Source organism: Mobula hypostoma, chromosome 7, assembly GCF_963921235.1.
Source record: "Mobula hypostoma chromosome 7, sMobHyp1.1, whole genome shotgun sequence".
In the NCBI taxonomy this organism is placed as follows: Eukaryota; Metazoa; Chordata; class Chondrichthyes; order Myliobatiformes; family Myliobatidae; genus Mobula; species Mobula hypostoma.
The window spans coordinates 67,354,561-67,382,021 of NC_086103.1; the positions used below are offsets into that span (position 1 = coordinate 67,354,561).

A 27,461-nucleotide genomic window follows, 5' to 3' on the forward strand; every position below is an offset into this window, starting at 1 on the left:
GATGCAAATCTCTACAGAAATGCATTAGTTTGAGAAATACATGATGGGGGGAAAACAAGAAAGACAAGTTTGAAAAGGGAACGTTAAATTAGCCTTTTAAGGTTTGGTTATTAGATTAGGTCATGAGGACACACAGTCCTCTTTTATTGTCATTTAGTAATGCTTGCACTCTGAACATGCACTTAAGGTGGGAGGCAGTAAGTGTAAAAGAGATTTGATGTAAGTTTGTTTTTACTCACATGTAGAGCGGTACAGGTGCCTGGAATGGGCTTCATGCATAGTGGTGGAAACAGATACAGTAAGGGTATTTAGATAAATGTGAATTTGTAGAGAATGGAGGATATGGATTACTTACAGGCAGAATAGAGTTTGTTTAATTCGGCATCATGTTTGATACAGATTTCATGGACCAAAAGTCCTGTTCTGGTTCCTATAGCTGTTTTGCCCATCATATATTGCCATGGATCTGGTACTTGTGGCTAATGCCTGTATCCATCCATGCCGATAGTATTTCAAATAGTCTTCTGATTGCTTAATAAATATTGGGACTACCTTCTGCCTCCATCCCTCAAGCCTATAGCTAACCTACAAATTTTGGTTATATTTGGTTCTACTAAGGGAAGACAGCAGGAAGTATTTCTCCTTTCTGTGTCCCTCAAATTTGTATATTGCAATTCAGTTCTGCCTTAATCCTCTCTGCTCTTAAAAAATCAAACTCAGCTTGTCTAATCTCTTATACACGCTTCATTTTAGCCAATATCATCTCTTCTGCCTCTTTCTGTACAATCATCTTTCCTATAGTGTGACAACCAAAATGACCTAATGTTTTGTATATTTCCACTGCTTTTGCATTCTGTGCTGCCTAATGAAGGTGCATATTCTGAGTACCTCCTTATTTACCTGTGGTGCTGGAATCCTACCACGTATTGTGTATATCTCACCCTTATTGGATCTTCCAAAATCTATTGACTTGCAATTTTCAAGAATAATTTTCATCTGCAAGTTGTCTGTCCATGTTAAATGATTAGCATCATTTTGTAGTTTAAGGTTGTACTATTCACCAGGAGCAACTCACCAATTTTTAAGTTATCTAAGTTTATTAATCACATTTCCTACATTTGCATTCAGATTGTGGGTACATTATTAGCAAACAGCAAAGCCTCCAGCATTAATCCCCATAGTACAGGTCATGGGGATTACACAGGCTTCCAATTGCAAAAACAATGCTCTGCCCATCACCAACTGAATGTTTTTTTAAATTTACTAATTTGTCCTGGATCTCATGGGATGAAACGTCACCCTTTTGGGCCAGCTTTCTGTGTGGGGCTTTGGAATTGACCTTAATGAAGTCCATGTAGATGACCCCCAATCAATTCTATCCTCATGGGAATGATCATTACTCTTCACAAAATTCAAATCATTTAGAAGTATTTCCTTAAAGCCATGCTGCTTATCCTTAATCACGGCATATCCTTCCAAGTGTTCAGCTTTTTTTTCCATAATATCCCCTACCACTAATGTTAGACTTACTGTAATTTATCAAGCTTATTCCTGCTACCCTTTAATAAAGGTCCTATATTTGCCCTCCTCCAGTCATCTGGCCAAAGAAGCTTAAAACAATTTTTGGTCCCAACACAACCTCATTCTTGGATGCATCCCATCAGACCATGGAGATTTATCCATGTATAAGCCTTCTAGGTCAATCTATACTAGAATTCCAACCACCCCACTACCATCCTTCCCTCCCTGAGTTCTTCAATTGCATTTTACATTGTAAATATAGATGACAAATATCAGTTAAGACCTTTTCTCCCTCTTCTTTTCTCCCACCCCCCACCACACCATGTCCTCAAGTTCCACACAGAGTTCCTAATGGACCGTGATCATTACCTGTCAACCCTCTGCCTTTAATATACTTCTGGTATTTTTCATAATCTTGCCCACGAGAGCTATTTTGTGCTCTTATTTACCCCCCTAATTACTTTAAATACTACCTTTCACCTTCCCTGTTCCTGTAGAATTTTAAGTAATCTTAAATTTGTCATAAGCTGTATTTATTTCTTTGCCCAAACCTCTGTCTCTTCATGGGAATGGTGTCCCAAACTCATTCATTTCTTCCAAATGCCTCCGTTGATTGCCTATAAACATAACTGAAAGTAGCTGCTCCCAATCCACTTTTACCAAGGATGAGATTTCCGTGCATATGAAAAACTATGTTCTTGGAGCATTCAGCATGTCATATTAAAATCAATCTTCCTTGTTTTAATTTCCAATACATCATTATCTTTTGTTCATAACAATGGTGGATATATTGTTATGTAATTATTACATGCATGTCTGTGATAACTTTGTCTTTGGCCATCTGAAAATATTTTTTGGGAATAATGTTCAATGACTTGTCATCACCATTAACCAGAAACTAGACTAGACTGGTTATACACATGTGCCTACAGGAGCAGGTCTAAGTATAAGCAGTCTCCAGCGAATGACTTGCCTCTTGACTTCTCAGAACCTTTCTACTGTTAATGTTGTGAAAAGAATGGTATCCTTGTGCCTGGTTAAGTGGAGCGTAGCAACACGGGAAGCTTGACAGGAAAATAAACCCACCATTTTAATTGGTCTGTCATCCACAGCCTTAAGCAACTATTTCCTTCAGGTGACCGTTATTCACAAAATACATGGCAAAAGTTCTCCAAAATCTGAAACTCCTGACATGACATAATGCATTTTAAAAAAAAACTCCACATGGATTGCAGCAGTATGTAAAGTGGCATGAAGTATTAAGGACAAATAGGGATTGGAAAGCATCTTTATTCATGGGTCTGATGGAAATGTAGAGCCTGCAACTACAATTTCAGTTTAATTTCTAATTGTGATAAGGAATATCAAATTTTTAAGAAAAGATTCTGAAAATCTTTTTACAAAAAATGCTGAAATATTTGGGTAATGAAATGGAAGCAGTGCGACTATTTTAACTTCAAGATGTTTTCATTGGAAAAGTTAGGTAAAAACTTATCTTAAACTGCAGGGAAGGGTAGGAACAGACAGAGATTGTTGGTCTTAGAACAATAATTGATATCAAAGATGGTAGTGCTGTCGATAAAGGCTTGTTAATTACATTTATCTACTGGAGATATAAATAAGAAACATAAAAATGGTTTATTCATCCCATGTATGCTGCTTTCTATACAGTCACTGCCCTATTTTTTATATCTTAACCCTGCTTGATTTCCATATCCAGTGACAGACATCCCACCCTGCAAAAGCTGATTTCAGGGAGGTAGCACCGTCAATTTGCGGGAGACTTCCGGGAGAGGTGGGATGTCTGCAATAGAGTAGCTCCTTATCAGCTAGCCAGCTAGTTTAAATAACGTTAGCTATGCTAATGAACGAATGACACCTGTTAAACTCACCTCAACATGTCTTTTACAGTCTTAACCCACCATGGGCAATAGAAAAGTCACTGTTGCAAATAGTGCAGCGAGCAACACTGTCATTATTTTGACCCCTATTAGGCAGGGGTACACTTCAGTGTAGGCTGGGGTGATGTACGTTTTATATTTTTTTTATTTTGGAATACTCTGCCCTGGCGCCCTCGCGCTCTCTCTCACTCTCTCTCGCTTGCTTTCTCTCTTGCTCTCTCGCTTACTTCTTCTTTTGCTTGCTTGCTCTCGCGCACTCTCTCTCTTGCTCGCTCTCAAAAAAAATTGATTTCTGTGATATTGTATATAATTTGCAGGCATCAGGGAGCCATTATTCATATGCAGGAGACTCCCAGAACTTCTGGGAGAGGTGGGATGTCTGCAGTGATACTTTTTATAATCTAGAAATCTACCTTTTTGTTTAAATATATTGTAAATTGGCCTTCAGTTCTTTCAGTCATTGAAAATCCATCATTTGACACCCTCTGAGTAAAGAAAGCGCCACTTCTTAGTCCTAAACAAGAGATTCTGCCGATGCTAGAAATCCAGAATAACAGATACAATGCTGGAGGAAGTCAACAGGTCAGGCAGCATTTATGCAGAGGAATAGAGTCAATGTTTCAGGCTGAAATCTTTCATCTGGACCCCTTTTTAGTCCTAAATACATGCCCATATCAATTGTCTGGAATCTTTGGTTCTGGACATCCCAACAGAAGTAGCCTCTCTGTATTCAGCTATTGAGTTCTTGAGTTTCCAGACTCTATTCAATACGGCACTATTTTATCCAGTTTCTCCTTATTCCAGGAATCAAATGAGCTTTCAATACAATTATGATTTTTTTCCTCTATCAGCCAAGTAATTTCTTCCCAAGGTAGAGCTTGGATTAGTGTCTGTTTTGAGAGTCTGTTTATGCATCCTACATGGCCTGCCAAAGCTAAAGTCTTGATGGTAGACTCTAGCTCGAAAATCAGAGTTGCAAAGCTAAGGCTGCCTTCAAGGATATTATTGAAAGTAAAGAAAATTGAGCAATTTGACAGTACTTTAGGAAGGGAATCTGGACTATGGAGGAAGTGCAAAGAGTCTTCAAATGGTACTTGGAATGAGAGCTTTTGGTTCTGTGGGGGAAACTAGAAAAGCTGGAGCTGATTGTGTAAAAAGGTAATAGAGATGCTCAAAATCATGAAAGTACTATAAAGCTGGTTTTCTGCGAAAGCTGCATTGGTAAGTGGATACAAATTTGAAATGATAAAAATTCAGAGCAGGCAGACCTAACTAAGGTGGGTTATTATGATCTGGAATGTACCGTCTAAAATGTGGCAGGAGCAGTTTAAAAAGTAATGGGCAAGAACCAGTAATTGAAAATGATCCGTAGGGTTACTCTGGGAGTGTTGGAGTGCAGAGAGAGTACACTTAATTGGATGGATCTACAAATGAACCAGTATAGATGAGTGATTTTGTGTTGTGATTTGACATTTTGCCCATCTGACTTTTAGCTGGAATTACAACATTACTGAAGGACTTTATAACTATCCATGCTTCAAAGCAATTAAATTAAAGTATTTCAACGGAATAGTTGTAGACCACTTTAACCTCTAATCATAGATTCATCGAAACTTCTATCACAGGAAATGGTCTATTGACCAATTAAGTCCATAAGGCTAAGTATTGAACTACTTTGGTTACTCCTACTTCACTTGAATTGCTTTACCATAAGCATGATAATTTCTGCCTTTTGTGCTGTCATAATTTTATATTAAAAAAACTTATCTCCCTTTATTCTTCTCTTTTTCCAGTTTACAAAGTCTTTCTTAATTAATAATTGCCAAGGTTTGGCATCGTCCTTTTAAGTACTCCCAGCACACTTGTACTATTGTCATTTTTCCTGCTGTGTGGTGAATAGAATTGCATACGCAGTTGGCTAACGGTGGCTTTTCTATCGTGTCAGCCCTATTTTTTATTTTGTCTTTGCCAGTGAAGGAAAGCCTCTCATCTCTGTTTTAAACGTCTTACCAATTTGACACAGTAAGAAAAGATTTTTCTGTTCCTGTACACTTAATATCTTGAAATTTGTCTTGTACTCCTTACAGTATGTGCCTTCTACATGCATTGCCTCTCCTTTTTTTGAATTAAATTCCATTCAGTACATTTGAGACTGCATATCAGTCCATTGTCTTCCTGCACTCCAGATTTTTGTCTTTCACACTAATTCACATTGCCAGTTTTGATGATGGGTAATGTTCTAAACTGTGAGCCAATATTTAAGTTGGTCATGTGCAATGAGGAGCAGGGGATCTGATCCTGGGCTCTGTGGAATCTCGTGGCATACTGCCCTCTAGCCACTCTACTCTGCTAATCAAGGAGATGGGTTATTTTTTAAGAGTGTATCTGTCTTCTGTCCTTCAATATGTATTTATCAAGCATAAGTATTAATGTTGATTTAAATTTGAAAAATCAGTAGTAGCATTAATTATGATTAGCAGAAATAGGTTTGAATCTATTACGAACCTTTCTTGTAGAAGTTGTTTGGAAATGTAGTCTTCAAAGATCTGGCTCTAATTTCAGAGAATGATGCTTAACTGAGATTTCTGGGCCTACAACAATTATTTCCCTCTTTTGCTATCAGATTCATGAGCTGTCCATGTACTTTTTCAGGGTCTATCATACTCAAGATAAAATTACTCAATTAATAGACTATTTAAAGTGGAAAGGAAATGAAAATTGATTTTTTCATGCAAGTATTTAAATATTTTCCAAAAAAGAGATGAACTTTTCTTTTTCTGTGGTTTTCCTTTGGTCTAATCAAAATAGTATGTAGAGCAGTATTAGAAATGCAAAAAAAGTACTTTTAAAATGCTGCCATTGTTATGTGAGTGTTCAATCTTGTCACCAGCTCTTGAAAACCTTATCTGCATTCCTTTAACACTGCACATTTTTTTAGAAGTAACCCCAACTGGTAGTAGTAGAAGAGCTTTGACACTACTTTCATACTTTTAGCTATAAATTATTACAGGTCAACCTTCACTAATCCGGCACCATTGGGACCTGAGGAGTGCCGGATTAGTGAAAATGCCAAATTACAGAAGGATCGCATTAAGCATAATCAGTGCCGGGTTATCGAAGGAACCGGATTACAGGTAGTCGGATTAGTGAAGGTTGACCTGTAGAATGTATGCGACCAAGATATTGCTGTATCATTACAATGCAAATTTAAAGTTGTGTATACAATTATGTTAGGTTGTGTTAGATACTTGAGTTTCATCTGAGATTGGAGGATGAGAGTGTTGGATGGTCTTAATGTTAGTGTTTATGGTTCCACACAAGTGTAAACTTTAAAAATCATGTTGGATATTATTCATTAGAAAATGTTATCAAAATTGATTGAGACATTAACTAATTTGGCTGGCTGAATGCCAATAATGCAGTCAGTAGACATTGCACACACCTTGATGACTTATCTTTATGTAAGCAAAACTGTTGGATGTGAGCGCTTGTATTTTGGAGCAACTGTGCTTGGTTGTATAAAATTTTGGGTTTGGAACTGAAAACTTCATTTGTTTAGCAGTTTTTGCAGAGATCTCAAAGGAATAAACTTAAGTTAACAAAGCAATGGTTGTCTATTTTTTTTTAAAAGCATTAACTGGGTTGATTTAAATGTAACTGTTTTTGGACTACATGGATTGTTCGCTGGATTCCAGAGAAACAAGCTGTCCTACTATTGAATAATTTTCATCATGCGCGCTGCATCAAGACACTGGCTTGAACTGCTAGCTTAGTGTGAGCTTTTTCTAAATGTTTGGACCTGAACTGTAGTTAACTCAAAATCCTTGTGTGTATTTTAGTATTAAAATGTAATTGCTGCACTTGTTGAAGCAGCTGCCTTTTAGGGATTTAGTGTAATGTTTTACAAGATTTGGGTATTGTTGGTTTTGAAAATTGAGGTGTGATGCAATTAAATTTGTATACCCGCTCCTCATAACTCATTTGTAGACACCTGCTCAGAGATCATCTGATTTGCCTGTGAGGTTACTTGCATAAAAGTAACTTAATATGAGCCTGCTTCCTACCCTACATCTGTCTGCTTTGTCCATTGGACTTGATTTATCCTTTACATTTAAGTTGGTGTCTCCATCTGCTATGATTCTTCACACATTTTATATTAGTTTAAGCCCTCCCAAGCATTTCTCTGTGTGGTTAGATACAATCTGGCCTCCTTGTACAGCTCTTCTCCTTGCACTCACTTTTTAGCTTTTGTCTATCTGTCCTGCCCTCTTTCCATCTAACAAACTCATGGCACAAAATGTTCCTAAAATCAGAGTCATATACCTTCTGCATAACTTTCTGAACTCTTTGCAGGCCTTCATCACTCTTTCTGCCTGTTAAAAATATCATATTTTGGCTGTTCTCCCTCCCCCATCAGAATATTCTGTACCTAATCCAAGATATTACAAACCCAAACCTCAGTGAGACAACACACTATACTGGTGTCTTTTTCTTGGCTACAGAATTGTGGTGGTTCTACTCAGTAATGAAATTCCCACCACTACTACTCAAGACTTTTCCCTTCCCTGCAGTGCAAATGTGGTACCACAATTTGACTGTTCCTGCCTTTTTCCTCAAAGGCCAGTCTTCCAAATGTGTCCAAAATTATGCACCTGCTTTGGAGAGGAATGAGCAATAATGTTTCCAACATTATGCTCTGACACTTGCTGTCCTTCCTGATGGCCATCTATCATTCTTTCTATAGTTATGTTGCAGCTAGCTCACTAATGTTAGTATATACATCATTTTCTGTCTTCTTCTCCCCCCCCCACCCCACCTCACCAGTGCGCAATAGATCCAACTGCTCTGCAGTCTGAGAGCTGCAACGGAATACACTAACTGCAGATCTAGTCACGAGGGATGCTAGAAGATCTTTGAACTCTCACATCCTGCATTAAAACTATACCACTGGCCTAGTTTCTATGTCCTGTTATTCCTAGCCCTTCTAAGGAAAAGGAGAAAAATGAAACCTTATCTGATTGCTAAATGCTCTCCATTCCAGAGTCCAACACACCAAAGGTGCCACCTTTAGCATCGGATATTGAAGAATCAGTAAATGTGATGTATCTTGACAAAGTGACTTATTTATGTTGGCAAATAGTACACGATAAATGCAGTGTAACATGAGTGATTAATATATATTTGGAAAATGTTTGTGTCTGAAGAGGTCTAGGTGTGCCTGCACAGCAGTCACTGAAACCAAACATTCCTATTTTAACATTTCAGCTATCCATCCCATGGCTAAATTTTTTTTCATAATAAACTTGGTGCTCATTCATGATAGGCTTCTTCAACACAGCTTGGAAAATTAAATGTCCCTCTACTGAGGTTTGTAGTTTTTCTTCAAGTGTTTCTTCATTGAACTTTGTACCTTCCGGGCATTCGTTTTCTAAACTAATTTGGAATGTGGTCCTCCCTTTCTCCATCTGTACCTATGTTTTAATTTGGAAAAGGTACCTGGGATTCATAATTGCTGCTTGTGACATTTTCCTTGATATTTTAATGCTCTAAGGATATTGTGGCTATTCATTCCGTTTACCTGCTCTGCCATTCTTTAATTATAACTTGACATATTTTGCTTTTATCTTTTGAGGTAGTCTTAATTACGCTGGCCAACGAAGAATGATTAGTGTTTTGTATAACTTTGTAATGTTCGATGACATATTCAACAATTTTACAAGCAGAACCTTGAACTTTTTTTTATGATTTGTACAAAAAAGTCTATTCATCTGCATTAAATCTTGCACTTTGTTTCTTGAAGTGAGTTTGAAAGGAAAACTGTTTCTACATTTTTAAATTGTAGCTGAGTTGTTTTTACAGCAGTTTTAGATGAAAAATAATTCTTTCACATTTTCAAAGGATTGCTTATTTGCAGTAATAATTCAATTACTAAAATGTTTAGCCTTTGAAAATGTCATTATTTGAATATTTCATAATTGTAAATTTAATAAATTTGAGAAAAACCCTACTGCTAGTTTGGAAGTAACTGATGTTCACTAATATTTCAATTTTCACCATGATTTGTTTTCAGAATTTAAACAAAGATGATTTCTTTTTCCAGGATCGAACTAGATTATATGACACTTTAAACATGCACTCATTGGAGAGTTCACTGATTGACATCATGAGAGCTGAACAGGACCCTCTTAAAGGTAAGTGAAAGCTTTGAAATGCATATTCAATTTTATATTGAGGTTTTGCCATAACAAGAATAATTTTTTGGAAGGTACAGAACATTTCTTTCTCCTTAAGTATGTGAAGCAAAATAATATGGATTTGAATTAAGCCAAATGGTGCTAAGATTTACATTTTAAAAATAGTTTCATTCATAAAAAGAGAAAGAATAAATTATATATGGCAATGACACTGTTGACAAATTGATAATAGTTATATGGAACAAAATTTTCTCCTTTCCACCCCTGCTGTGCTCCTACTTTTAATCCATAAGACATAGGAACAGAATTAGACCATTCAGCCTATTAAGTCCGCTCTGCCATTTCATCATTCATCATGGCTGATCTCGAATCCCATTCAAGCCCATACACCTGCCCTCTCACCATATCCCTTGATACCCTGACCCAATCAGGAATCTTGATCAACTTCTGCTTTAAATATACCCACTGACTTTGCCTCCACTACAGTCTGTGGCAGAGAATTCCACAGATTCACCACTCTTTGACTAAAATAATGCCTCCTTGCTTCTATTCTAAAAGGTCACCGCTCAATTTTGAGGCTGTGCCCTCTAGTTCTTGATACCCCCATCAGAAAGAACATCCTCTCCACATTCACCTTGTCTAGTTCTTTCAACATTCAGTAGGTTTCAATGAGATCCCCATGCGTTCTTCTAAATTCCAGTGAGTATAGGTCCAAACCTTCATATGCTCTTCATATGTTAACCCTTTCATTCCTGGAATCTTCCTTGTGGACCTCCTCTGGACTCTCTCCAATGACAATACATCCTTTGAGATATGGGGCCCAAAACTGTTAATGGTACTCTTAAGTGCAGCCTGACTAGTGTCTTATAAAGCTTCAGCATTATGTCCTTGTTTTTTTTTGTATTCTGTTCCCCCTGATACAAATGCCAACATGTATTTGCCGCCTTTACCATAGACTCAATCTGTTAATTAACCTGGGAGTCTTACACAAGGACTCCTACTTTGCTCCTCTGATGTTTGAATTTTCTCCCCGTTTAGATAAGTCTGCACTATTGTCCCTTTTACCAAAGTGCATTATCATACATTTCCCAACACTGTATTCCATCTGCCACTTTTTGCCCATTCTTCCAATTTGTCCAAGTCCTGCTGCAATTGTATTGCATCCTCAGCTACCTATCCCCCCACCTGTCTTCATATCATCTGCAAACTTTGCCACAAAGCCATCAGTTCCACTATCTAAATCATTGACAAACAATGTGAAAAGAAGCAGTCCCAATACTGACCCCTGAGGAACAGCAGTAGTCACTGGCAGCTGACTAGAAAAAGCTCCCTTTATTCCCACTTGCTGCTTCTTGCCTGTCAGCTATTTGTCTATCCAAGCCAGTATATTTCCTGTCACACTATAGGACTTTATCTTGTTAAGCAGCCTCATGAGGCACTTCATCAAATGCTTTCTGAAAATCTAAGTAAATGACATCCTCTGCCTCTCCTTTGTCCACGCTCCTTGTTGCTTCCTTGAAGAATTCTAACAGATTTGTCAAGCAAGATTTCCCTTCACCGAAACCATGCTGACTTTGACTTATTTTATCATTAGTCTCCAAGTACCCCAAAACCTCATCACTAATAATGGACTCCCAACACTTTCTTAACCACTGAGGTTAGGCTAATTGGCTTAAAATTTCCTCATTTGCCTTCCTCCTTTCTTAAAGAGTAGAATGACATTTGCAATTTGCCAGAATCAAGTGATTCTTGAAAGATCATGACCAATGCATCTATTATCTGTTCAGCAATCTTTCAGGACTCTGGAGTGTAGTCCACCTGGTCCGGGTGACTTATCCAACTTAGACCTTTCAGTCTGCCTAGCACTTTTTCCTTTGTAATATCGTCGGCACTTACTCCTGCTCCCTGACACTGACAGACCTTTGGCACACTGCTAGTGTCTTCCACAATGAAGACTGATGCAAAGTACCCATTAAGTTCATCTGCCACTTCTTTGTCCCCCATTGCTACCAGCATAATTTTCCAGTGATCCAGTATCAACTCTCACCTCCCTTTACTCTTTTGATAACTGGTTTTAGTACCCTGCTTTATATTATTGGCTAGTTTGCCCTCGTATTTCACCTTTTCCTTTCTAGTAGCTCTTTTAGTTACCTTTTGTTGGATTTTAAAAAATCTTCCCAGATATCCAACTTCCCACTCACTTTTGCTACCACTTTTATTTATCAGTGATGGCATGCTTGGTTTGGGGGATGGGAAGCTGATTTGTAACTCTAAATCCAAAATATTTTAATGAGGTAAATACAATTTGAATGTCTGTCTGAAATTGGGGAAAACCATGTTGACTTGAATAGTTTAAATCTGTGGATCAGATGGATAATGTTTACGATGTCAAAAACATTCAAGACAAATATTGCATATGGAATGAGTTTAAATCTTGAAGGTAAAGAATATTGGTGAAGTGGAAACAATATTGGGGGTTAGACAAGAAATGTCCTTTATGTTAATAGATTTTGACATGTTTTGTGCGAGGATACAGTATACCTTGAAAAGGTATATCTCATTTTTCCACTGGAGATTTTGAGAGCTATAATTTTGGAATATACAGCCAAAGAACCAAAGGATATGTTTGTTGAATGTGTTCATCTGAAAGATGGGCAAAGGGCTCCAAAGATATTTTTCTGCACTCAGTGGCCACTTTAGGTCACTCTTGTACCTAAAGTGGCCACTGAGTGTATGTTCGTGGTTTGCTGCTGTAACCCATCCATTTCAAGATTTGTCATGTATGTTCAGAGATGCTCTTCTGTACACCACTATTGTAATGCACAGCTATTTAAGTTGCTGTAATCTTCCGGTCCGCTTGAACTAGTCTTGCCGTTCTCCTCTGACATCTCTTATTAACAAGGTGTTTTTGCCCACAGTACTGCTACTCCCTGGATGTCTTTTGTCTATCACCCCATTCTCTGTAATCTCTAGAGACTGTTGTGTGTGAAAATCCCAGGAGGTCAGCTGTTTCTGAGATATTCAAACCACCCTCTGGCACTAATAATCATTCCATAGTCAAAGTCACTTAGATCACATTTCTTCCCCATTTGAAGTTTGGTCTGAATAACAACTGAATCTCTTAACCAGGTCTGCATATTTTTATGCATTGAGTTGCTGTCACATGATTGGCTGATTAGTTATTTGCATTGCATTGATATGGGTGCCACGATAGCATAGTGGTTAGTGCAACGCTATTACAGCTCGAGGCATTCTGGACTTTAAAGTTCAATTCCAGTGCTGTTCTGTAGGGAGTTTCTGTACATCCTGTCCATAGAATTTATTGGTTTCTGCTGGGTGCTCTAATTTTCTCCCACAGTCCAAAGTTGTAATGACTGGGTTAAATGGTTGTTGTAAATTGTCTTGTGATTAGTTTAGAGTGGGTTTTCTGGCGCAGCATGGCATGAAAGGCCTACTCTGCACTGTATCACTAAATGAAATAAATAAAATCAATGAGCATGTGTACCTAATAAAGTGGCTGCTGAACGTAGATTGGACCCTGTATGGATTCGCTGATGAGAAACAAGTGGAAGCTATCAAATGTGGAAGGCAACATAAGCAGGATATGTAGAATGGGTAATATGTAGAAAATGCAGTATGAGAATGACACTTAAGTATCTGAGACAGTTTTGCTTGATGTATAATTTTGAAACTGTGACATTGCCTACATGAGAAAACATGATAATCTTTGTCAGCAGTATTGTCTTTTGGTTACAGAAACTTCAGGAAATTAGATCCCAAGGACCTAAAAATGTGAGGAAGGACTGGTACAGTTGCGTTGAGAGGAGTGTACCTCAGACTGAGATACCTTTTAATATTTGGCAGCAAGCTTGAAGGCATGCAGAATTTTGGAAATTGGAGGTTTTTGGTTAGCTAAGAAAATAAGAGCATAAGAAATAGGACTAGGATAGGCCATCTGGCCTGTCAAGCCTCCCCTGCCATTCATTACGATCATGGCTGATCTGGTTGTGGACTTGGCTTCACTTACTGCTTTATCCAATAACTTTTAATACCCCTGCTGTACAAGAGTCTGTCTAACTCTGTCTTAAATATATTTAATGAAGGAGTCTCTGCAACTTCTCTGGGCTAAAAATGCCACAGATTTACTACTCAGTGGGAAAAGCAGTTCCCCCAATCCCCTGAATCTTGGGGTTGCGTCCCTAAGTCGAGTGTTGCATATCAGTGGAAACAATTTTCCTGCCTCTGTCTTATTTATGCCTTCATAATTTTGTTTCTAAGAGATCTCCTTTCATTCTTCCGAATTCCCATGAGTATAGTACCAAGCTATTCAATCTCTTCTCATAGGCTAACTGTCTCTTCTCTGGAGTCAACCTAGTGAATCTCCTCTATACTGCCACCAAAGCCAGTATATCTTTATCATAAAAGGCCACACAGTAACGATGGTTATTGATACTATTGCAGATCACATGATAATTGGTTGGTTGTTCTGTGAAACTCCGTTCTACAGGAATGCAGTGGAATAAGGACCTTGCAAATTCTCAGAAAACTAATGTACAGTGTAGCACAGGAACGTGAAAGAAAGCTGCCAGTTATGGCAGCCAGCTGTATTAAACAGCCAATACTGTTGTGAAAGGACTAGCTTTGGGCCCAGCTTTTATTTTGACAATCTAAGTGATGGCTATGGAGACATTTATGGCACCAGTCCATACAATGGTAATGTTGGGTACAAGCCTACATTCTTCAGGCGAAAGAGGAGATCATAAATTGAACTAGAATAGGTATTTGTGAATAAGTATTCGACAGAGTAAGTGTCATACAATCATACAGTATGGAAATGGCCTGCTTGCCCAACTGGACCTTGCTGAGAAAGATGTCCATATTAGATAGTTCCATTTGTGCATTTTTCAAAGGTTTCAAGAGTTTTAAAGGTACATTTAATGTCAGACAAATGTATACATCCTGAAATTCTTTTTCTTCGCAACCATCCACGAAAACAGAAGAGTTCCCCAAAGAATGAATGACAGTTAAATGTTAGAGCCCCAAATTCCCCCCCAGGTCCCCCTCCCACGCGTAAGCAGCAGCAAAGCCATGATCCCCCCTCCCCCCACCAGCAAAAAAAAGTATTGGCAACCCCCGCCGAGCACTTGAGCATGCAGCAAAGCATCAATAAGGAGATACCACAGGTGTTCTCTCTCCCTAATAAGCGAAAAAGAAGTGTCCCCGTTTCACAGCGAGAGGGAAGGCATAATAAACAAGTCGCTGATTTACAATTTTAAAAGTCTGTTGCGTTGCTTTTTCCAAGCTCTGTGCCCAAAGAACTCAGGTCTCTGGACACACAACCGGCAGCCACCTTGCTGCTTTCAATCTTCCATGTATTCCCACGACACACCTCAAGCGCTGACCTGCAGTCTGCCCACCTCCAGGGCCACAAAATCCAGAAACCCTGAAGGTGTACCAGTCTTCTAGGCCGCATCCTTGGTATATTGAATAGCGGCCAGTCGTGAGACCCCGCGAGCGGGTCTCATTCCCGCAAAGAACCGAAGTCAGCGTGTAACTCCAGGTCAGGGTCTTCAGAAGAAGTGGGATATGTTTGGCCATGTCCCTCTGAATATTTACTATTCATTTATTTTCCAAAGTGCTTAATAACAAATGAATAGCAGTATCATCATGACAGCATCTCCTGTATTCTTCTCGAAACTTTTGATGCTCTTACTAATTAAGAACCTAACAACCTCTGGGAATACTTAAAACAATGACATATCCTCCATACACAATAGGTGCAGAAGTAGGCCATTCAGCCCCTTGAGCCAGCACTGCCATTCACTGTGATCATGGCTGATCATCCACAGTCAGTACCTTTTTTCTCATAGCCGTTTATGAATTCCACAGATTCACCACCCTGGGCTAAAGTAATTCCTCCATCTCCATTCTAAAGGAACATCCTTCTACGCTGAGGTTGTGCTCGCTGGTCATTTGCTGTCCCAGAAATGGAAACGTCCTTGCCACATTCACTATATTTCAATATTTAGTAGGTTTCAGTAAGATTCTTCTCTTCCCTCCTCCTGCCCCTCCCCCCCCAACCATGCCCTTATGCTTCTAAACTCCGTCGAGTATAGGCCCAGAACTATCAAACGCTCCCCATATGTTAACTCTTTCATACCTGGAATCATCCTAGTAAACCACCTTTAGACCCTCTTCAATTGCAGTATATCATTTCCTAGATATGGGGCCCAATGGTGACTAACGGCTTATAAAGCCTCGGCGTTGCAACTGTGCTTTTAGATTTGAATCCTCTTGAAATTAATGCTAACATTGTATTTACCATCCTTGCTACTGACTTAACTCGTTTAATTTAGTTTACCATTAGGAAATCCTGCACCAGCACTCCCAATTCCCTTTGCACCTCTGATTTCTGAATTTGCCCCCCCACTTTAGGAAAACACACTACACTTTTATTCCTTCTACCAAAGTGCATGACCGTATGCTTCCCTACACAGTAATCACTTGTTACTGACAGCCAACCAGAAAAGGCATCCTTTATTCCCACCTTCTGCCTTTGGCAAGTCAGCCAATCTTCTCTTCATGCTAGTATCTTTTCTGTAATAACATAGGCTCTTATCTTGTTTAGCAGCCTTGTGTGTCACACCTTGTCTTTCTTTCTTTCTTTCTTTTTAAATCTTTTTATTGAGTAAGTATACAAAAAAGGTAAGCCATATAAACATTAATACAATGTTAAAGTATAATAAAATTCCAAAAGATAACGATACCAAAAAGAAAATACTACAATGTAATTTAAGCATAAGAAACCAAGATAACATAATAGTATACTAAATTTTATATATATCAATGGAAAAAAAGAAAAAAACCCCCCAAAAAAAAACCCACCGTGCAACTAACTAAAAGCAAGGCAAAGCAATGGGCTAACTTGAAACCAAACAGAGTTAAACTTAAAATCACGTCCTCAATCCCGACCTCCATTAAAACAGTAATAGGGTGAGGAGAGATATCTATATTTAATACTTAACACCTTGTCAAAGGCCTTCTGAAATTCCAAGAAAGCGACATCTACTGACTCTCCTTTGTCGATTCTTCCTGTTATTTCCTCAAAGAATTCCACAAGATTTGTAAGGCAGGATCTTCTCTTAAGGGAACCATGCTGACTTCAACCTATTTTATTGGAGTCACACAAGTACCCCAGAAACCTCATAGTTAATAATGGACTCTTATCTTGCTAACCACTGAAGTCAGGCTAACTGGCCTTTAATTTCCTATCTTTGGCTTTCTCCTTTCTTAGAGTGGAGTGATATTTGCAATTTTCCAGTCCTCTGGAACCATTGCAGAATCTAATGATTCTCTTCAGCTCTTCAGCTGACTCTTTCCGAAACCTGTGGTGTAGTCCATCTGGTAAGGGTGACTTATCTGCATTCATACCTTTGTTTCAAAACCATCTCTATTGTACTAGTGGCTGCACTCCTGTTTCTCGAATTTTCTGACATGTTGCTGGTGTTTTCCTCAGTGAAGACTGATGTAAAATACCTATTAAGTTTGTCTGCCATTTCCTTGCTCCCCATCACTACCTCTCTAGCATCATTTTCCAGTGGTCCAATGTCCAGTCTTGCCTCTATTTTACTTAAAAAAAAATTTTAAATCATTGTGTATCATGTTATCTGGCTAATATTTCATTTTTTCTCTCATTGCTTTTTAGTTGCCTTCTGTTGATTTCTTTTTTCAAAGCTTTCCAATCCTCTAGCTTCCTGCTAATTCTTGCTATATTATATTCCCTCTGTTTTGTTTTCATTCTCCCATTGTCATTTGTACCCCACAGGCTGGCTACGGTTTGGAGGCGTGTATATAATTCCCATCAAGGTCTTCTTACCCTTGTAATTTCTTAACTCTATCCACAAAGATTCTACATCTTCTGATCCTATGTCAATTCTTTCTGAGGGTTTATTTCATTTTTGTCAACAAAGTCACCCCCTTTGCCCACCTACCTGTCCTTTTGATACACAAAATAATCTGCAGATGCTGGGATCAAAGCAACACTCACAACACGCTGGAGGAATTTAGCAGGTCGGGCAGCATCAGTGGAAATGATGAGTCGACGTTTCAGGCCGGAACCCTTCGTCAGGACTGTAGAGGGAAGGGGCAGAGGCCCTATAAAGAAGGTGGGAGGAGGGTGGGAAGGAGAAGGCTGGTAGGTTCCAGGTGAAAAACCAGTAAGGGGAAAGACAAAGGGGTGGGTGAGGGGAAGCAGGGAGGTGATAGGCAGGAAAGGTGAAGAAGGATAGAGGAAGGGAGGGGGAGGGAACTACCAGAAGTTGGAGACTTCTATGTTCATACCAAGGGGTTGGAGACTACCTAGACGGTATATGAGGTGTTGCTTCTCCAACCTGAGTTTAGCCTCATCATGGCAGTAGAGGAGGCCATGTATGGACATATCTGAATGGGAATGGGAAGCAGAGTTGAAGTGGGTGGCTACCGGGAGGTCCTGTCTGTTGTGGCGGACGGAGCAGAAGTGCTCAACGAAGCGGTCCCCCAATCTGTGTCAGGTTTCATCGATGTAGAGGAGGCCGCACCGGGAGCACAGAATGCAATAAGTGACCCCAACAGACTCTCAAGTGAAGTGTTGCCTCACCTGGAAGGACTGTTTGGGGCCCTGAATGGTGGCAAGAGAGGAGGTGTAGGGACAGGTGTAGCACTTGTGCTTACAAGGATAAGTGCTGGGTGGGAGATCCGTGGGGAGGGACGTATGGATAATGGAGTCGTGGAGGGACCAATCCCTGCGGAAAGCGGAGAGGGGTGGAGAGGGAAAGATGTGTTTAGTGGTGGGGTCCTGTTGAAACAACGTAGCCTTAAAATGTTAAGCTCCTAGCTGTGCTTTGTTGAACCATAACTCTATGATACTATATGTCATACCTGCCAAGTTCTAACTGTGCTACAAGATAATCTGCCTTATATCATATACTGTGTTTATCAAAATACGACACTTTCAGTCCTGTATTCACCACCCTTTTCAATTTTGTCTCCTTGCTGCTGGAAGTTAAATTTTTATCCATTGCTAAACTTCTGTATTGTTTTTCATTCTGGAGACTTCAGTAACCTCTCCTGCTCTCTCCTTCCCTTACTATATCCACTTTTTTCCCAGCTGTTCAACACAGCACACCACCCCCCCCCCCCCCCGCCCAGCTATTCAGTTAAAAGCCTTATCCATAGCCCTAGTTATGTGATTTGCTAGGACCCTGGTCCCAGCACAGTTCAGTTGGGGCGGCTCCTCATGACTAGTCAATGTTCCACAAATTCAAACCCAAATTTCGTTCTGTAATTTTATTAACCTTGTGCCAATTTGCATATGCCTCAGGTAACAATCTAAAGATTATTATCCTTCAGTTTCTGTGTTTACTTTGGTCCCTTACTGCTCAATTTCCCTCAGCAAAACTTCTTTCCTTGTTCTTCCTATGTCATTGGTACCCATATAGACCACAACAACTGGATCTTTCTTCTTCCACTCCAAAGTTCTCTGCAGATGAGATGTCCCGAACCTGGGCACCTGGCAAACACGGCCTTTCAGACTCTGAATCCTTGCAGAAGAGGATTGTCTATTCCCCTGACTATACTATTCCAAATTACGACTCATTTTTTTCTTCTCCCCTCTCTCTGAAATGGCTCCCTGGACCAGTGTCATAGATTTGTTGCTCATCATTCCTACAGCCTTCACTCTCATCCTCTGAGCAACAGTGTCAGATCTGTTGGGCAAGTTCAAAGGCTGCTCCTTCTCCAGCACTAGTTCTTGGATCCCCCTACCTGCCTCACTCGTAGTTATGTCTTCTTGTCCCAGGCGCAAATTATCGTCATAAGACATGCTGTCTAATTCAGGCCACAGCCTGATAAATCTGCTCTGCACCTTCCCTAAAGTTTCAACATCCTTACTATAATGAGGCAACCAGAACTGAAGACAATACTTCAAGTTTTATAGATCTGCAATATTACCTTGTGACTCTTGTAGTCAGTGGACCTGAACCAAGATTCCAGGATGTTCTTCCACACTACAAGAATACTGCTTTCAATCCCACGTTCAAATTTGACCTTCAAAAGTAAGTCACTTCACACTTTTCTGGGTTGAACTTCATCTGTCCTTTTTACAACCCAACTCTGCATCCTATCATTGTCCTGTTGTTAACCTACAGCAACCATCTACACTATAGACAACTCCTCCAACCACTGTCACCTGGAAACTTACTAGCCCCCCCTTCCAGTGCCTCATCCAAAACATTTATAAAATCACAAAAAGCATGGGTCGTACAACAGATCCCTGTGGAATACCACTACTTACCGTACTCCCAAGCAGAGTACACTCCATCTACTATGACCCTCGGCCTCTGTGGGCAAGCTAATTCTGAAATCACACTGCCCTGGCTCCCATGCCTACTGGCTTTCTGAGTAAGCCTACCATGTGGAACATTGTCATACATGTGTCTTACTAAAATCCATATGTGACATCAGATTATTGTCAACTCTGGTAGAGTTTGCAGGCCATTACTTCCTACAAAGCAAAACCCAACATCATGAATGTCAGTGGTGCATCACTACCAGATGAGCTCAACGCCTTTTATGCTCACTTTGAAATTTGAAAGGGAGAATAAAACAATTTGAGGGCAGAACGCAGGATTAATGGCAGGATTCTTAACAGAGTGAACCCTCACAAGGTGGCAGGGCCCGAAGGAGTAGCCGGTAAGGCTCTGAAGACCTATGCTAATCAACTGGCATGGGTTTTCAAAGACGTCTTCCATCTCTCATTGCTACAGTCAGAAGTTTCCACCTGCTTCAAAAGGGCAACAATTATACCAGTGCCCAAGAAGAGCAGCGTGAGCTGCCTTAATGACTGTTGTCCAGTAGCACTCATCTACGGTGATGAAATGCTTTGAGAGGATGGTCAGGGCTAGAATCAACACCAGTCTCAGGAAGGTCCTGGACCCACTGCAATTTGCCTACTGCCACAATAGTTCTACAGCAGATGTGGTCTCAAAGGTTCTCCACCCAGCCTTGGATCACCTGGACAATGCCAATAACTATTTCAAGGTGCTGTTTATTGACTATAACTCAGCATTTAACACCATCATTCTTATGGTTCTGACTGGAAAGCTACAGAACCTAGGCCTCTGTACCTCCCTCTGTAACTGGATCCACTACTTCCTAACTGGAAGACGACAATCTGGATTGGAAATAACATTTCCACCTCGCTGACAGTCAACACAACCGCACCACAGCAGTGTGTGCTTAGCCCACTCCTCTACTGTCTCTATATGCGAGACTCTGTGGCTAGACAGCTCAAATGCCATCTGTAAATTTGATGATACAACCATTGTTGGCAGAATGTCAGATGGTGACAAAAGGAGTTACAGGAGCGAGATACCTGCTAGTTAGGTAGTGTCACAGCAACAACCTTGTGCTCAATGTCAGTAAGACCAAAGAGTTGATTGTGGACTTAAGAAAGGATAAGATGAGACAATACAAACCAATCCTCAGAGGGATCAGAAGTGGAGAGAGTGAGCAATTTCAAGCTCCTTCGTGTCAATATCTCTGAGTTCCTAACCTTGACGCAACATATTGATGCAGTTATTATGAAAAAAAGACAATGACTACATTTCATTTGGAGTTTCAAGAAATTTGGTTTAACTAAAACACTCAAGCTTCTACAAATGTACCATGGAGAGCATTCTGACTGGTTGTATCACCAGCTGGTAAGAGGAGGGGCCACTGCACAAGATCAAAGTAAGTTGCAGGAACTTGTAAAATTAGTCAGCTCCATCATGGGTACTGGCTTCTGTAGTATCAAGGAGCAGTGCCTTAATAATGGATGCTGCCTTCCTAAGGACTCCCACCACCCAGGACATGCAGTATTCTCATTGTTACCTTCTGAAAGGAGGTACAGTAGCCTGAAGGCACACACTGAGTGATTCAGAAACAGCTTCTTTCCCTCTGCTATCCAATTTCTAAATGGACTTTAAGCCCATGAACACTACCTCACTACATTTAAAAAAAAATTTTTTTTGCACTACTTTAACTTAGTTATTTAATAGACATATACTTGCTATAATTCAGTTTTTTCTCTATTTATTTATCATGTATTTCATTGTGCTGCTGATGAAAAATTAATGGATTTCACAGCATGTGTCAGTGATATTAAACCTGATTCTGATCCTGATCCACTGCTCTGCCTTCATCAATGTTTTGGCACTTCCTCAAAGAATTCAATCAAGCTCATGAGGCATGACTGCCCCGCACAAAGCCATGTTGACTAACCCTAATCAGACTTTGGCTTATTCAGATGCTCGTAAATCTTGTCTCTAAAAATCCTCTCTGTTAATTTGCCCACCACTGGCATTAGACTTAATGGTCCATAATCCCCAGAGTTATCTCCTCGTACCTTTCTTGAATAAAGACATAAAATTTACCACCCTCCTATTCTCTGGCACTACTCTGTTGGCCAGTGAGTATGCAAAGATAAACAGTGAAGGCACACACATAAAAGTTGCTGGTGAACGCAGCAGGCCAGGCAGCATCTCTAGGAAGAGGTGCAGTTGACGTTTCAGGCCGAGACCCTTCGTCAGGACTGAAGGTACATCAATTTCTCTCCCCAGTTTCCATCTTAACCTGGGGTGTATCCTGTTTGGCACTGGTAACTTGCCCGTTTTCAAATGTTCTAGCACGTCCTTTTCTTAATGTTGACATGTCCATCATATCGGCCTGTTCTACACTGGCCTTGCATTCAACAAGGTTACTCTTGCTGTTTAATACTGACGCAAAATATTCATTAAGAAGGTCCGTCTCCTCAAGTATGTTTCCTCTTTTTATCCCTGATTGGCCCTACCCTCACTCTCATCATCTTCCTGCTTTTCAGGTATGTGTAGAGCATCTTTGGATTTTCCTTAATCCTACTTGCCAAGGCAATGACCCCTTCTAGCTCTTCTAATTCCATTCTTAATCTGGCTACCTTCAATTCTCAAGAGCCCTGTCTGATCCTTGCTTCCTAAACCTTAAGTATGCTTCTTTTCATACTCTTGACTAAATGTTGCAGATATTTCGTTAACCGTGGTTCCTTTAACCTACCATCCTTTTCCTGCATCACTAGGACAAGCCTATCTGGAACCCCATGCAAGTGTTTCTTAACAACCACCACAATTCACTTGTGCATTTTTATGAGTATATATATTTCCATGAGTACATATGTTCTCAATTTGCACTCCCAAGTTCCTGCCTGCTAGCATCATAATTTGCCTTCCTCTTCATTAAATATTTTCTCATACTGTCTGCTCCTAATCCTCTCCAAGGCTATGGTAAAAGATTAGGGAGCTCTGGTTGCTGTTTTAGAGTTTATGTATATATTCTTTGTCATGCTGCAAAACGTTGAGCTGCTAAACTGTGTTTCATTGCTCCACAACAATGACAATAAAGATATTATTCTTCTTCTGTTTCAGAGATGCCAAGAGATTTGTCACATGATCAGTTCATTGATTAGTATTAGATCCAGTATGGCCTGTCCACTAATTGGTCTGTCTACATACTGTATCAGGAATCCTTCCTGGACCAACATAACAAATTCCACCCCATCTAAATGTTTTGCTTGGAAGAAGTGCCAATCAATATTGGGGAAGTTAAAGTTACCTATGACAAAAAAAAAGGCAGTTATCTTTGCTTTATCCTTCCAGAATCTGCTTCCCAATCTGAACTTCAGTTTGTCTGCTGCTATTGTGGAGCTTATTGAATACCAATAGATTGCTTCTTACTTCCACCCACACTGACTCAATACGTAATCCCTCCAGTATTTAATGGGCGTGACTGCTTCCTGAAAGAATGTCCAGGTATCTCTTTCCCCTCCCTGATGCATTGCAGTGTTTGAAGCTCAGATTCCAGGTGGATCAGCTTTGAGCCAGAGTTGTGTGAACACCCAATACTTGCTGCAGATATGGTCCACCTGCTCCCATATTATACAACTGCATTACTTGATCCTGCATCCTTACTTTATTTAATTAGTTGTAATTTGGTAACCTTTCGGTTAACTACCATATTTAAACAAAAAAAACAAAAAAAAAAACACCTTACCGGTGCCTACCTGCAGCTCACCACTGGCTGCTTGCCAAAACCTCTCGAGTCAAACCTCAGACTTCAGACTCCTACACTGGCCCATTTACACAATGGCTGATTCAAAATAACTTCTGGGACCTTGGCTACTGCCTCTTCTTACTGAAGTATCTTGAGCCAAAACTTCAGTTTTCTCCCTAACTCTGTCCCAATCTGCTTAATGGCCACACTGCTAAAACCTCACTTTTTTTTGTTGGTCCAAATGAAATTCACATACAATAAGACTTGCTCTTTTCAATGGTTCCTGCTCTTGCACAGATATCCCTCCCTAAAGAAGAGAATTCTCCTGACAGTTGTGTGCAAGGAATTATACACCTACACCAAGATATCAGCTAGCATTATCATTCCTTCAGAAATGGATGCAATGATGAAAGAGATCCTGGGGTATCTAATAGCATTTTAAAATGAGAAAGATTGGGCCTTTTGGCTTTTTGATCCCACTTCATTTATCAAGATCATGGCTGATCATCAGCCTCAATGTCATCTACTACACTATTCCCATATCCCTTAATTGCATAGGTTATTAAAATCTTGTTACCATAGTGACTGAAGAGAACAAGTGAAGGCATGGCATCATATTCAGTGGATTACGTGGGCAGAAATGTCCAGCTAAAATGGAATAGACGTGCATTTATGCAATCTTAAGCTGCCTCTTAAAATTTGGAGTCAATGAGAATGGTCTGAGAATTGGAACAGTTGTGCCTATGTTGAATGCTAACTTTCCGCTGCTTCACTTAGTTTGGACATCACATTGAGTTCCTTATTACACTTAATGGAATTTCTGGCTTGGGTGTGAAGAGCTAGAGGGCACTTAAATTAATATTGAGCAGAACTTGGCTTTGAAGCCTTTCTTGTCTATTGATTTATAACTATAATGTATCTTTAGCAACAAGGTTTGTGCTGTAACAGAATTGTGACATGACCATGTGTTTTCTGCACCCTTTCCTCCAGTGAGGAGATTGATGTACAAATTGAAAGAAGATATAGCCATCACTTTTGGGACTATCTGATTCCTGGTTGGCAAGCATTTCACTCTTCATCACAGATCAAGTCACTAGTGGCAATTTTTGATAATGGTGATTCTGATGAAGGGCTATCATTCTGTTGCACTTGAACTATTCTACTGACTGCTCCATATGGAAGCAATGATGCAGCAGATGACTTGTCACACTTGCCTTCACAAAGAGCCAATGTCTCTTCAGTTGCAAGTTACTGATTGCTGGGGGCCCCCATAAAATGTTCCTTCAAGCCAGATATCCCTATTGGGGTGGGATTAGTAATGCAAATGAACGCATCAGGTTCTTCTAGATCAGCAGTCCCCAACCACCGGGCCGCGGACCGGTACCGGGCCGCAAAGCATGTGCTACCGGGCTGTGAGGAAACGATATGATTTGGTGATATGAGTCAGCTACACCTTTCCTCATTCCCTGTCACACCCACTGTTGAGCCATTACGCATGCGAGGTCATTACCCGTGCGTCATCCATGTCAGCGCGGGAAGGAGATTAACTCCTCGAGCTTGCAGATGACGGCGGGCTGAAAAGTATGTTTGACATAACGTCTCTGCGGCATTCTGGATCATAGTCAAGGCTCAATATCCTGAGATAGCCACGAAAGCACTGAAAATGTTCCTTCCATTTCCAACATACCTCCGCAATGAATGCAACGAAAACTAAATTGCGGAATAGACTGGACCTAAGGAACCCCGTTCGAGTATCGCTGTCTCCCATCACCCCTCAATAGGACCGTCTTGTTGCAGGGAAACAAGCCCAGGGCTCCCACTGATTCAGCGATATTGGTGTGTTGCAATGATTTTATATGTTCATATGGGGAAAATATGTGCTGTATGTTTAATATCCAAACGTTACTTAAAATGTTATGATGCTATTGACTTATAAGTGACTTATATAACCATATAACAATTACAGCACGGAAACGGGATCTTGGCCTTTCTAGTCCGTGCCGAACGCTACTCTCACCTAGTCCCACCAACCTGCCCTCAGCCCATAATCCTCCATTCCTTTCTTGTCCATATACCTATCCAATTTTTCTTTAAATGATAATATCGAACCTGCCTCTACCAGTCCTACTGGAAGTTCATTCAACACTTACTTCAAGCTCCCCTAATAATTGACTTATCACTATATTCATGCGAGGAAAATATGCGCTTTGTGTTTAATATTAAATTCGTTAGATAAACCCTTTTAGAAATGAAATTGAGTGTATTAGCTACTTATCACCTATATTCCAGTTGTGATTAACCTCCCCCCCCGAACAGAATTGCCAAAAATGATTTGTAGGAAAAAATCAGCACGTACACGCATACGCAAGGCATGCATGCGCACACAGGTGCCCGCACAAGGCTTTATGGTCATTGTAGTCTTTCTCTGGGTAAACACAACGTATTTGACTGCTACTCCTGTCCGTTGGCAAATCTGTCCACCCCTCCCCTCCCCCGGGTCGGCAGGTCTGCAATGCAAAAAAGGTTGGGGACCCCTGTTCTAAATGAGCAGGTTAGCATGAGATGCCAATAAACCAGTTGCTTAACTAGAGCCATGGAAGGTATTGGAAAGTGAAGAATGGCCTTGTTCTGCAGATGGAATCTTTCATATGAAGTGGCTGGAGGCTTTGTAAATTAACTTGGGACTATCTGAAGTTCTGTGTAATGTCAGGACTGCAAGCCACAGCTGGCCTGATTCAAACATGATAATGTCCAACTTATCCTTTCAGAAGGTGCATATTTTGCAGCTGGAAATGGAGTATTTTATCCTGGTTGATCATTTGAAGTGATAAGTTTTTTTTTGGATTTGCTTTTTATATCTTGGGAAACTGGCTTATGTTGTTTTGCAATTCAGTCTGTATGGTGAAGTAAATGGTGAAGAGACCATCATTGGACAAGGAGTTCAAGTGATCCACAAATCATCAGCTTGCATTGCTTCTGGTAATATGCAAGACCAGATTGCTTCACCATAAGCTATTCTCTAGCTGAGTTGCCAAACACAGCTGAACTTGGCATTTCAACTTAGAATTACAGGTGATTGGAAGTAATAGGCACTGAGGGAATCCATGCCATGAAGAATTTTCAAGATAGAATTGTGGAAGCACTCAGTCAGGAACTGTATTGGCAAAGATGGAAAATAGTTGAAAAGTTCACAACTATCAGTTGGTGTATGCTGTTGAAGGTACCATTCAAGAACTAAGTGGAGGATGACCATGGGTTTAATTTATAAGTATATAAATTAATAGAATAAAACATAAATGGAGAAATATCATGAGCACGTACTGCAATTGTCATAGGTTATTGTAATGGTTGGGTGAATCAAAGGTACTGTTGAAAATAAAGTGAAATGGAACCTAACTAGAAATGAGATTTTGAGTTTAGCCATGTGTAATTGGTAAGATTATTAAAATATATGCTAAGTATTTCCTGCCCTTTACCACCCACTCCATATAGTAGTGTTCACAATACACAATAGAGACAAAATTTAAAGTTTAAGGGTGAACACGTGTAAATTGATGCCCCTGACTTAAATATGGGCATTTACAATGGTATGAATGCAGTTGTTTGGAGTGGACCAAATATACTCAAGTATTGGTGATTGAATTGGCACTGGCAGATATTTAAACAATGAAATTAAAGTGCTGATTGAAATTTATCCCAAGAGGAAAATGAACCATCCATGGTCAACAAAGGAGGTAAAGGAATA

General features: G+C 40.0%; 1 protein-coding gene across 2 annotated transcripts in view; it reads left to right on the forward strand.

Annotated features, from left to right (window-relative positions):
* The window catches only part of cpeb4b (cytoplasmic polyadenylation element binding protein 4b), a 99,630-nt gene that overhangs the window by 10,346 nt on the left and 61,823 nt on the right, over positions 1-27,461 (forward strand). For both annotated transcript variants that reach the window (XM_063053566.1, XM_063053567.1), the window contains exon 2: positions 9,523-9,613. In XM_063053566.1, coding sequence (XP_062909636.1) covers positions 9,523-9,613 — 91 coding nt within the window. The remainder of the gene's footprint in view (positions 1-9,522; positions 9,614-27,461) is intronic.